This window comes from Oreochromis aureus, linkage group 13, assembly GCF_013358895.1.
Source record: "Oreochromis aureus strain Israel breed Guangdong linkage group 13, ZZ_aureus, whole genome shotgun sequence".
Taxonomy (NCBI): Eukaryota; Metazoa; Chordata; class Actinopteri; order Cichliformes; family Cichlidae; genus Oreochromis; species Oreochromis aureus.
Genome location: NC_052954.1, coordinates 1,501,063 through 1,514,580, shown reverse-complemented (window position 1 = coordinate 1,514,580; position 13,518 = coordinate 1,501,063). Strand labels below are relative to the sequence as shown.

At 40.0% G+C, this 13,518-nt stretch overlaps 1 protein-coding gene across 1 annotated transcript in view; it reads left to right on the top strand.

Moving 5' to 3' along the window:
• The window catches only part of fbxw4 (F-box and WD repeat domain containing 4), a 56,930-nt gene that overhangs the window by 39,921 nt on the left and 3,491 nt on the right, over positions 1 to 13,518 (top strand). Inside the window, exon 7 of the mRNA XM_031727204.2 lies at positions 8,151 to 8,291. Coding sequence (XP_031583064.1) covers positions 8,151 to 8,291 — 141 coding nt within the window. The remainder of the gene's footprint in view (positions 1 to 8,150; positions 8,292 to 13,518) is intronic.

Genomic DNA, 13,518 nt, shown 5'->3' with positions numbered 1-13,518 from the left:
CGACATTGTCAATTCATTAGTAATTCCTTTCACTGCTTGCTTGTGTGTGGCCCACTAAAGCCAACCTGACTCCTACAATAAGGCCAGACAGGCTTAAATCAAGACAGACCCTGTGTGTCACGCAGCCAGAAGTCTCTTCATAACAAATACTAAGCCTGTAGCCCCCCCCACACCCACCCAGGGCACCAGGCTGCCCATCTCATAAAATAGCTTCCCAAGTGCAGCTTGGATCGCTTAATCTGAAGAAATGGAATTATTTTTCTAACAAAGTTGCATTTACATGTGAATCTTTAGGATCAGTCCATTTTAACTCAGCCAGTTTCTAGAACATGTCCTGATCAACCATCCCCAATTCTGATAAAAATGTTATGGTGCAAAGTTTGAACATATTTAGTGTTGTGAAATTTTAGCTTCATATAGAAAATCACTTTTCATTTTTTCACACTGAGTGAAACACGAGGTTGAACATGGATATTTTCACTGGTCTGTCACATCAAAATAAACCAGAGTCTGTAATCTGGACAGAGTGTCTGACTGCACACTGCTTAAAATATGAAGAAATAACAAATATATTCAAGCTGTCCCATAAACTCTCATATTAGGGAACACACCAATATAAAAAAAGACAAGTAGTTCCCCTTTCGAACTGTATATAAATATATTTTACAATAATCCAAAACTAGTCCGAATACTTTACAACTAGAAATTTTAGTAACAAAATGAAGAAAATGCTATTTTTATTCAACTTTAATGCTGGAACAAGCAAACAAAAGTATCACAAAAACAAAAAATATCAGTAGAAAAACATTCTGGAGGTCCTCTAATTATAACTGACAAGATAATTTTGTTAACTATATGCACGTTTTGCCTCTCGGAATATTTTAATATGAATTATTAGTAATTCCAGGTCAATAGGTCTCAAAATAGTAGGTCTAGAAAATAAAAAATACTCACATATTTAACAAAATGATTTCCTCAGTTATCATTAGAATATGATCTGGAAACTCCAGAATTTTCTTCCATTCAGGATAGACCAGGGGTGGGCAATCTCAGTCCACGAGGGCCGGTGTCCCTGCAGGTTTTAGATCTCACCTTGGGTCAACACACCTGAATCACATGATTAGTTCGTTACCAGGCCTCTGGAGAACTTCAGGACATGTTGAGGAGCTAATTTAGCCATTTAAATCAGCTGTGTTGGTTCGAGGACACATCTAAAACCTGCAGGGACACCGGCCCTCGTGGACTGAGATTGCCCACCCCTGGGATAGACTGTACTTTCAGAAATCATCACTACTGCTCTTTTGCAGTTTGTTTGTTTGGGACTTTGCAGGATTTTGTTTCATGTTTTAACTTTCCAATACTATTGTTGATGTATCTGCCCCAAATTACAGATTCTGATTCATTTTATGGCGACAAAGACCAATGAAAATTTCAAGCTTTTGTCTTTAATATTCCGTTCATGTTAAATCATTGCATCAGGCCTGAAAGTGGGTTGACCGACCTTGTTTTAATGATCTTGATATATTTGATATGAAGTTACATTTCACAGCAATTATTATAAATGTTACACAAATCAGAGAAGGTTGAGCAGAAGTCTTAACAGTTTCACAGTTTCCACACATCTGTCTTTTGTTTTTCAGGGATGTGTCTGGATGTGTTTCAGTTTCTTTGGTGATGACTTGTATCACAGTTTAGGTTATTGAGAAAAGGCTGCTGGTCACATGAGAGCAGATTTTGACAGATTGTATGGTTATACCTCTGTTTTGTGAACACACGACCCATAAAAGCCAGTGGCCTACCAGTTTGAGATTCCCTGCTGTTTTTTGCTGTGCTTCAGTTCATTTCATGGTGCTCTTACGGCCTTTAAGATCGCTGAACAAATATCAGGTCTTTGTGATGAAAGTCTTGTTTTTCTTTTCCTCTTTTATTAGCTCATTTTTAAGAACAAGATCATGTTAACAGGATTCCAATAGCTGGGGTTATGAATTGTTGATCTTTTAGTTAGTGGTAGTACTGTGATGGAGACATCATTATTTAGTTATGAATAGACAGGCTTGTATCCCTTTGGCTTAAATGAGTTTCCTTTTGTGGCATATGCTAAGCTCCTTGGTTTTGGTGGTAAGGGGAAAATGAGGGGTCACTACCTCACAACCACCTCACAGAGACACAAACTCTTAGTCATGAGACCCTAGCAATGAGAAAGCTCTCACCCAATAAGGCACCCTGTAGGGAAAGCCCTGGCCCAATAAAAAGGTTCCCTGAGGTAAGGCTAGGGGATTACCATCCCAAGGCTACGGATAGAGCTCCAGGTTTAGGGAGGGGGACATTGGCTGAGGCGTAGGGCCGCTCGGTTGCTATGGCCGGCAGTCTCCTTTAAATGGTTGCTATGAGGCAGGTATCAAACATGCGAGAGTTGCACACAGTCACGGTCATGGAGGGTATTAAATGGCAACAATGAGACAGTTATTCTCTAATAATCCATCCTGCTGAGTGCAAGTTATTCTTCAGTAATCAAGAGCTGAGGAGCAAGTGGAATGGAGCTGTGATCATAAGAGTGTGGGGCTGCACAGAGGTAGACTCCAGGGACACACTACATCTGCTCGGACACACAAACTTTATCTTTCAGTCGCTCATTCTGATAATTTAGCTGTCTCGCTACCCCCATGCTCAGAGAGACACTGTAGGGACAAGGTGTGGCTGTGGCCCCTTGGGGGGGGGGGGGCAGGTCATCTACTTATCTGTAGGTAGGTTGGAAGCTTGGCTGTTTTGGAAGATACTGAACCCCTGGTTGATCTACAACACATTAACTGGAGCGTGAACGTTAGATAGAAAAGCACATAGGCATAGGAAAAAAAAGGTGGTTGTATGAATGGGTGTAAGAGGCAAGTTGTATAAAGCGCTTTGAGTACTCCAGTAGAGTAGAAAAGCACTATATAGGAACCAGTCCATTTACCAGTTAGTCCCAGTGCTGGTCCCATGCCTGGATAAATGAGGGTTACATCGGGAAGGGCTTTTGGCATTAAAGCTGTGCTAAATCAAAACATATTCCCCAAATATATAGCGAATCCTCAGGAAATATGGAACAGCTGAAAGCACCTTCATGTATATTAAAATAACTATCATACAAACTGATCTAAGTAGCAACACATTGTGTATTCTAAGAGGGAAACTTTCTTTTTTTCAAGTAGTATCTGGTAGCTTTGACCATGAGACTGGTTTCAGTTCCTTCACAAAAAGCTGTCAATCAGCAGCTTTTCAGTGATTATTATTGATACCTAAAACATTTTGCTGCTGACTGTCCTCTGTTATTCTTCCTGGTTTGAAGTTTCTAACAGTCTTTTTCTGTGTCTAGATTTAAATCTGAGTGGCCACATTTTCATCGCTCTGATCTAAGGCAAAAGCACCTGGATATGGGATGTAGGAAGATGCCTGTTTAGCAACAGCACCCATAACTGAAAATAAAAATAAATAAATTTTAAACTAGGACTAGTTTGTATTTATAGAGAAGCTTACTAAAATTTCATGGATATACTCCCAATAAACTACATGATGCATGGGCAATATTTGGCAAAAGAACTAAAAGTTCCATAAGCAGTTCATTGTTTTCATAAGGGGATTTTATGAAAATACTCTTGATATTGCTACAGTGTTTCAGATGTCCCTGTGATCTCAGGCTTCTACCGTTGTATCTGTATACACACACATATATATATATATGTATGTATTAGGGCTGCACGATATTAGGAAAACCTGCGATGTGCGATAACTGTGATCAATATTGCGATAACGATATGACTTGCGATAAAATAAATAGCAAAAAAACCCCAAAACGAATACATAATTTCCGTTTTACTGCAACAGTTTTATTTAAAGAAAGCTGCTGTATTAGCAGTGTAACAACAACGTGCACTTTAACATTGAAACATTGCCCCCATAAAAAAAATTTCTGAGGCTTGAATTCTGAAAGACATCTTTCCCGGTCTCTATAATTAGTTTTAAATAAACATAACTTAAATTATACTGCAAATGATCTCAATGCAGTTGTTCATCATTTTACCACTCACCAAGGAGTTATGATGTAAGTCAAAACTGGAGAGGAAACTTTACTGTAGTGCTTGTGCAGTTTTCAGCTTGGCTCAGTTCAAACATGACGGTCTTGCGGCATGTTTCGTACATTTGTGGAATGGCGACATGGGAAAAGTAGTTTTGTGAGGGGATGCGGTATCTCCGGTCCACTTTATGTATCAGACTGGTGAAGCTCTCTCTGCTAACTGTATTTATAGGCATCATGTCTTTAGCCAAAAAATGTGTAATGGCCTCTGTTATTTCTTTGTAGCACTTTGACGTTTTCTCATAAGGAGTTCCACTTGAAAAACTCTGATACAGAGACGGCTGTTGGACTGCTGTTTTTTAGCCACGAGTTCATAGTCAGTAGCGTTCTCGTCATGCGTCTCGCTCTCAGCCATTACAACTCTGACTCGTTGCTGCAGCGTTGTTCGCTCCCTGCCTACGTAGGAGGCGGGACTCTAATCCATTTGATTGGTTAATGCCGTGAAGGGCTCTATTCGACTGGTCAAATGTGTAAAGGGGTTTCTTTGATTGGTAAATTCTTTAAAGCACGTGTGTAAACATTCTAAGGTACCCAATTATGCAGTTTACGCAGTCTTTTGCGATGGGCCCATCGCACAGGCTGATATCGCGATGACAATAAATTTTCGATTTATTGTGCAGGCCTAATATGTATATACATATACATATATATATATAGATATATACACACACACACACACACACACATATATATATATATGTTAAGAGATTTTTTAGGATATAAATATATATATATATATGTGTGTGTGTGTGTGTATTATATACATTGCATATGTAATCGCACATCTGTTTATAACATCTCTTCTAGTTCCACGTTGAACTTCAAACAATATTCTTTCTGCTTAAACTTCCAGAAAGTAATCTTTGGGTCTTGATTCTTTTTGTTAATTTTTAGTCACCCTACATTCAACCATCTAATACTGCCTAGCAACATTCTTCCCTGACATCACATGTTGGGTTGCAGCTTCTGCATAAACCATGAAAAAAATAGACTAAACATAGTCCATGGCATGTTCCTGCACTCATATATTTCTCCCTTCTCTTCCCGTCACCTACACGTCCACTGAAATCCATTCTCGTCACCTCTCTCTCTTATCTGTGCATGCTCTCTACCACTTCATCCAACTTACTCCAGAATAAGTCTTTCTCTTCTAACATGCAATTGATAACATTCAGTATGACTCCTTTGATTCCCAGCTTCAAACTCAATTTCTTCTTCATCTGCTCAACACTTTTCATTTATTCTATTCCTCTTCCTATGTTCACTACGGTAGAATAGTTTGAATTCCCCTCTGATGTCCCTGTGTTTCAAATTTTTACCCTCACATATACACTCATAATCTTCTTTCTCTCTCACAACCTCAAAACATGTGTTCTCCTCCTCTTCCTCCAACTCCTCTGTCTTCAGCCAACAGTAGCACAGTTTCCACCGGCACCATCCTGGCTAACAGCACTGGTGACAGTCGTTGTTAACCTGGGCCACGCCCAATACAGTATGGACATTTTGTTGGTGATCTTCATGTTTAATCTGGCAAAGTTCTTATGTTGGATGCCTTTCCTGATGCAGTCCTCTGCATTTATCCATGCTTAGGACTGGCACTAAGAATGCTCTAGCTTGACGGCCCATTGTGGGTTTATTAAAGCGATGACAGATGTGGAGTGAGCCGTAGCTTTTTTTTTTTTTTTCCAATATATTTTTATTGATTTTATAATTGGACAGTATACAACAACCACCTTCAAGAGAACACAATAGAAGGTGGACAGCAAGTCAACAAGGTGGTAACACAGCATATATAAATGTTAAAACAGAGTACATTTCACTTAAGTTTATCCATCAGGCTAATGACTGGTTGCCAAATCTTATAAAACACTCTTTCTCGGTTAGACAAGGTGAACCTGATTTTCTCCACATGGAGTACATTTCCATATTCCCTCTACCACATTTCGAAGGTAGGAGGTTTATCAGACTTCCAGCAGAGAAGTATCAGCTTCCTAGCCACAAGTGTAGTCATTGACACAACCTGCGTCCCTGTCTTGTCCCTTGCCCATCCCGGTTCAGACACCCCGAACAATGCTGCAAAGGGGGTACATGGGACCTCCCTGCCAATGGCTTTGGTCAGAAAATCAAACAGATGATTCCAAAAAAGCTGCAGTTTTCGGCATTGAAAGAAAAGGTGAGATAAAGTTCCTCGATCACTTGAACACTTAACACAGAGGGCTGAAACGTTCTTATATATTTTTTCCACTTTAGTGGGAGAAAAATGCAACCTATACACAACCTTAAATTGGATCAGATTATGTCTAGCATTTATAGAACTGCAATATATATTTTTAATGCACTCCTGCCAAACATCATCAGTAACATCCACCCCCAGTTCTTCCTGCCACTGCTCCCTAAAAGTATCAGATGAAGGACTGTATATATCTAGTAAGGCCCTGTAAAAGCGAGACACAGCACCTCCAGTGTAGGGCTCAACTGACACGAAGCTGTCAAGCACTGAGTTTCGAGGAATCAAATCATATTGTGGAACAGATGCTTTGATGAAATGTCTCAACTGTAAAAATCTGAAAAAATGTGAATTAGGAAGATTAAATTTCACCCTCAATTGCTGAAAAGATGGAAAATGCCCATCAATGTAAATATCTTTGAGGGAACAAATCCCTCTTCCTTGCCATGTCACAAACGTGATGTCCTCCAGCCCAGGTCTGAAGGCATGATTGTTACAAATGGGAGCATCCAGATACATTTTAGGAGCCTTTACTGTGCCCAATAGTTGGTTCCAGACCTTAATTGAATTTTGAATTACAGGATTTCTGCCATATAGTGTATTCTTCACTTTTATCGGGCTATTAAGCAGGGCTGGAAGACAAGTTTGTCTACAAGACAGGTGTTCCATCATCAACCATGAAGGCTGTCCTTCCAAATCAGCACCTGGAGTACACCTTCGCCAAAATGAAAAAATATTTAAGTTTGCAGCCATATACTATAATCTAAAATTTGGGAGTCCAAGGCCACCACAAGTCTTATGTTTAACAAGATGTTTTTTGGAAATTCTAGGAACCTTACCCGACCACACAAAGGAGGATACAATAGAATCCAGCTTTTTAAAATATGACTGGGGAATGCACACTGGGATTGACTGAAAGAGGTACAAAAATCTGGGCAAAACTACCATTTTGATGGCATTAATCCGCCCCACCATGGAAATTGGCAATGTGATCCAAAACTCAATATTCTTCTCCAACTGATTAACTTTTCTATCCCAATTTTGCTTTAAAAGTTGTGACACCTTACGTGTGACTGTGATACCGAGACATTCAAATTTATCTAGCGCTATTCTAAATGGAGTATTATGCAGATAAGCCATGTCCACCCCATCCGACAGAGGCATAAGTTCACTTTTCGTCCAATTTATCTTATACCCTGAGAGAGAGCCAAATTCGTCAATAAGCTGCAATAGTGGACTGATCGAGGTCTTAGGTTTTGATATGAATAAAACTACGTCATCAGCATAAGCAGAGAACTTATGAGGAATACCCTGATGTATAATCGGTAGTATATCAGAACTTAGCCGTATACGAGCTGCTAAAGGTTCTAGGGCCAGGGCAAATATCTTGGTCTCAACAGAAAGGAGAGATATAGGCCGATAGGACGAGACAGACATAGGATCGCGATCTTTTTTAAGAATCAATGAGATTACACCATGATACAATGGACTTGGCAAAGAGCCAGACACTTTTGAATAGTTAAACATACGCAAAATCAGAGGGGCTAGCAATGAGGTGTAAGCTTTATAAAACTCTGCTCCAAAACCATCTGGCCCAGGGGCCTTATTATTTGACATCTGTTGAATAGCTGTCCTAATCTCATCTAACGTGAAGTCCGCCTCCAAATCTGCAACTGCGTCATCATCTAATTTTGGGAGATTACACTTTTCCAGAAAGTCCTCAATCAATGACTGACTCGCAGAACTTTTAGAGCTATAAAGATTACATTTACCACTCCTTCATCATCTCCTTATGCTTTCCTTCTTTACTAGATCAATATGCTTGTGCGCTCTGGGCTCAGAGTTTCGTCGTGGTGCTGGTGTGTTGGATATCAGGTTTGAGTCTCCGTTCCAGCTCTTCACCTGTGGCTATGATACCTTTATTCGACTGTGGGACCTTCGACTCTGCCCAAGGTATGCCACCATTTTTCTCTTGCTAGGTTTGGTTTTAAAGTCAGTGTTTCTCTGGAGTTTGTTTCCTAAAAAGTTGTGTTGCTGTATAAATTTAAAGAAACACTGAGTTCAGTGAATCATAAATTGGTTGAACTGGTGTGATTCCAGTTAGAGACACAGAGACCCAAGTCCTCTTTGGGGTTCCATCAGGAAATCTTGCTTAAAACTCTGCCAAGTCAAACATGGATTGCTATCCGCTAGCAAAGCTTCATCTTTGATGGTGCTTTAACAATGTTAAAAATGCCAATTCGACTGGGTCAAAGCCAACACTGCAGTTCTTGTGTAGTAATTCTGTCCTGCCGTGGTGTGCATCTATCAGAACTGGTCCAAGGAACAAACAGTAGTGAACCAGCAACAGGGTCATTGGCATCCAAGGCATATTGATGCATATGGGGACCGAAGATTGGCCCTTGTCGGCTAATCGAATCGACAAGCTCCTGTAGCTCAAACTGCAGAAAAAGTTAAAGCTGGTTTAGAATGGAAGGTGTCAGAATACACACTGCAGTGCAGTTTGTTGTATATGGACTGCATAGCTGCAGACCACAGGGTGCACATGCTGACCCCTGTTCACTGTCAAAAGCACCAACAATGGGCACGTGAGTATCAAAACTGGAGCAATGGAAGAAGATGGCGTAGTCTAAAGAATCACATTTTCTTTTATGTCACGTGGATGGCAAGATACATGTGTGTGAGACTTTCCTGGGGAACACCTTTGAGAACAACTCTGCTAAGGCAGAGTGATGCTTTGGGCATTGTTCTGTTGGGAAACCTTAGGTCCTGCTATCCATATTATTTTGACTATTTTGACTACTACAGCACAGCTACTGAAGTCTAGTGGAGTCCAATCCTCAATGGGTCAATGCTGTTTTGACTGGAAAAGGGGGCTCAACACAATATTAGGCAGGGGGTCATAATGTAAGCCTGATTCATGCATATTGCAGATGATGAAATATTCAAAGTTTTTGGAATTGACAAACAAATTTGACAAACCTCTGCCTATCTTTACTTTTGAGGAAAGCTGGCTCATATAGACGGTCTCTTTTATATTCAGTCATGTTACCAGCCTGTTACCAAAACTAAACCTAATTAAGCTGCAAATTGTTCTTCTTGGTGTTTTGTTTTGTTTTTGTTTTTTTGAGACATACTGCTGCCATATTTTCATGAAATGGCAACATTCATCTCCTCTCAGTTTTGGAAATCATTGCATTCAGCTTTTAGTTTACACTTTGCACAGTGTCTCAACTGTTTTTGGAATTATGGAAAACACTTTTTTAACTGGTGGTCCAGCCATTGTGTGAGATGGTGAATGTATAATTTGATTTTAAATATTGACACACTACACTGTGGTTCCTCTGCTGTATAGTGCTACATTAACTTTGTGCTTGAGACCAGTAGCTCTGTCTCCGTACACTGATTAATATTTTAGCTGGATTAAATTATGGACAGTTTGTTGGATTGGTTGTCACAACATATCCTTAAAATCTGACCCACTCAGGATGTATAAACCTGTATGCTGTGCAATTACTATAATCCTTAAGCAGTATCCATCTTACTTTTAGAGGGATACAGCATATAATTTACATATTTATTAGCAGCATGTATTGGAAGACAAATGTGGCATTGCCTTTCACTGTCCCTTAAGAATTATGAATGTCATAAAGAAGAAAATACACCACAAGAGGACATTGACATTCTTACTTTACCTGAAATTAAATCATCTCTGCTCAGCCTTGCCAGTAGCTAGTGAATAGTCAATTAGTTGACTTTTAGTTAATACCATCACCCCGGAAGGTGAAGGTCCTTCGTTCAAAGACAGCCTGGGTTCTTTCTGTATGGAGTTTACACGTTCCCATGCATGGGCTCTGAGTCTGCATGGCTCCTTCCACAATTCAAAGACATGAATGGGGTTGAGTTTAATTGGTGATTTAAAAAATGCTGTAGATGTGAGTGTGATGGTTGTCAGTCTCTAGGCGTTAGCCCTGAGATACACTGGCGACCTGTGCAGAATGTACTCTGTCTTTAGTCCTACGACAGCAGGCTCCGCCCCCCTCCTCCCACAACCTCTGAGTGGATAAGAAGAAGAAAATAGATTCATGCGGTATGTGCATTACAAACTGCCATCAAAGTTGGAATGCTTGCATGAAGTTGGCACAATTTCTTTGAAGCAGGGGATGCTCTTACAGAAAGGCAAACACGCCTCGCACCAATTCTCTCCGATCAGTGTAAAGTCACAGATCAGCAGTTTGTCCGCAGTGCGTACTCATAAATCACGAGATACAAGCTGCAGTCATTGTCAATGTTAGACCGACATGCCCTCAGAGACAGAATACACTTTGCTATGAGATGAAATAAGCGCAGGTTTCAGCGACAATAGATGACTGCGGCCACAAGATGGCAGTAGTGTAAAAGCTGGATGCACATATTGACATCCGAGGGGCTTTATGACAGCGCTGTCTTAGATGAAAAGAGACAGATCGCTTAATTTGGAACATTTTATATCTATTTTTAGAGTTTAAAACAAACACTGCTTGCATGCTTGTCCTGACCTAACACCATTATTTTATGACCAGTGCAGGCAGCTAACCAGCAATTCTGTATATAATGGCATTATTTTGGATCAAAAGGGTTATAAGGAGTTTCAGTCTCTGTTTCTCAGGGATCAGTCAAGTAAGACAAATCTGATCTGATTGGCAGATCTCTCTAGGGACTATAAAAGAAGTTGGGTTTGGAGAATGGCTGGCACAAGAGGGGGTCCCTCTTTAGATATCAATAATTCATATGCACAAACCTAACAAGACTTAAAAGACTTCTGTGGCCATGCTGAAGCTGCACTTTGTCTGAGGTTCAGCGGAAAATGCACTGTGATCAAACAAGAAATAAAACAAAAGAACAAAACTAATACACATTTTACATGATCCCATGTTGCTTATAAGATCCAGTGTGGAATCAGTGGCCCTCAGTTACTAACAGTGCATACACACACATATCTGCATAAATCATCCTTACAAATTTCATACGGAAATCATCCTCATATTCTTCAGTATCTTCATACTTGGACTTGTTTGTACCTTACGAAAAAAATAAAATGCAATTGCCTCTGACCATGTGTGCCAACAAATGAAGGTCTGGTCATTTTAGGAAATTTAAAATAACTATAATCATTTCTATCACTCCTAAGCCTGGTTGAACAGGGAGGTTTGGAATGGCATCCAGCGTACAGACTTGGCCATATCAAATATCAAATGGACTAACATTTACCACGGTTCTTATATAGCGCTTTTCTGTTCTATGTGAGCGCTCAAAGCACATGCACAACATGCCTCATTCACCCATTCATAGAAGCATCCTATGCTTTTGTGTTTGTATCTAACATTCATATACATTCACACTCCAATGGTTGCCTTTGGGAATAACTTATCTTGCCCAAGAATATTTGGCATGCAGACTGGAGCAGCCAGGGATTGAACCACCAACCTTCCGATTAGTAGATGACCTGCTTTACCTGTTCTCCTGTGGTCAAGCCACCCCTACATCATATTGGTTTATGGACTATGACTAGTAAGAGAGAGAGCTGGTTGACATGAGGAGAGAAGTAAGATTGTGTGTGCACAAGACCAGGTGGAGGAGACCAGGAAGAGCATGTGAATAGTGTTGTGTAGATAATGAGAGTGTTAGACAGGATCATGAATTTGAATCTGAAAGTCAAAGGGGTTGAATGTTGAATGTTTTCAGTGCATATGCACCCCAGGTTGGATGTCAGAAAAGAAAGTGCAGTGAGCTGGTTCAAGTTGGTTCAAGTGGTAGAGGGGAGGGATTGGTGACTGGAGCAGACGTTAATAGTCATGTAGGTGAAGAGGAGGTACTGGGTAGGAATGGTGTTGAGGAGAGAAATACCTGTAATACCGACAGCATGTTCTAATCGCTCTAATAGGATATTCAATTCAATTCAATTTTATTTATATAGCGCCAAATCACAACAAAAGTCGCCTCAAGGCGCTTTATATTGTACAGTAGATAGCACAATAATACATACAGAAAAACCCAACAATCATATGACCCCTATGAGCAAGCACTTTGGCGACAGTGGGAAGGAAAACTCCCTTTAACAGGAAGAAACCTCCGGCAGAACCAGGCTCAGGGAGGGCGGGGCCATCTGCTGCGACCGGTTGGGGTGAGAGAAGGAAGACAGGATAAAGACATGCTGTGGAAGAGAGACAGAGATTAATAACAGATATGATTCGATGCAGAGAGGTCTATTAACACATAGTGAGTGAGAAAGGTGACTGGAAGGGAAAAACTCAATGCATCATGGGAATCCCCGGCAGCCTACGTCTATTGCAGCATAACTAAGGGAGGATTCAGGGTCACCTGGTCCAGCCCTAACTATATGCTTTAGCAATATAGTTAGGGCTTGTCAATAATCTCACTGAGGGGGTTCATGCCTATGCTTGATGGTCCCCATAACCACTTAAGGGCAAGCTAGAATAGACACATTATCAGTAAGTAAAGTTGCCTTGAGGAAAGTTGAGAAGCAAGACATGTAAAATTAAAAAGAGAGCCAGTTTTTTACTCATTTGACCTCAAATTTATCTTTATCATTATTCACCTGAAGATCATAAACATTCAGGATATTTCGCAGTGCCTCCGATATCTTCCCAGTGTGTGCTGCCTTCTGTCTGTATAGGGTCATAAGTCATGGTGTGTGTCTGTCAAGTTCAGCATAGAACTGATTCCATAGGTTGATGTTTGTGACTCGGTAGACCTCCACACTTGATTGAGAAATCTTATTTTTAAAGAGGAATTTCCCAATTTGTGTGCAGTCTACTTGTAAATGTTGTTCTATTAACATTTTTAAGAATGGGTACTGAACCTTTGCAGCACTACCTGTATCACAAAGCTGAAATATATTTATTTATTTATTTATTCATTTAATTTTAGAAAGAGGGGCAATACATATTAATGAACATTTTAATAAATGTAAATATGCCAGATTATAGCCTTGGGCTAATTTCCATCTGCAGACCCTCTGGCAGGTTGGTGTTAAACACAATATATTTTTCAGCCTTCATTTATTCCATTGAGTTCCATGAAAATTTACCTTTTCAACATAGTTCAGTGTGATAAGGATGTGTCGTGATTAAAAAAACAATTTTCTTCCAACCTACAAATTGTAGGTTACAAATATTTT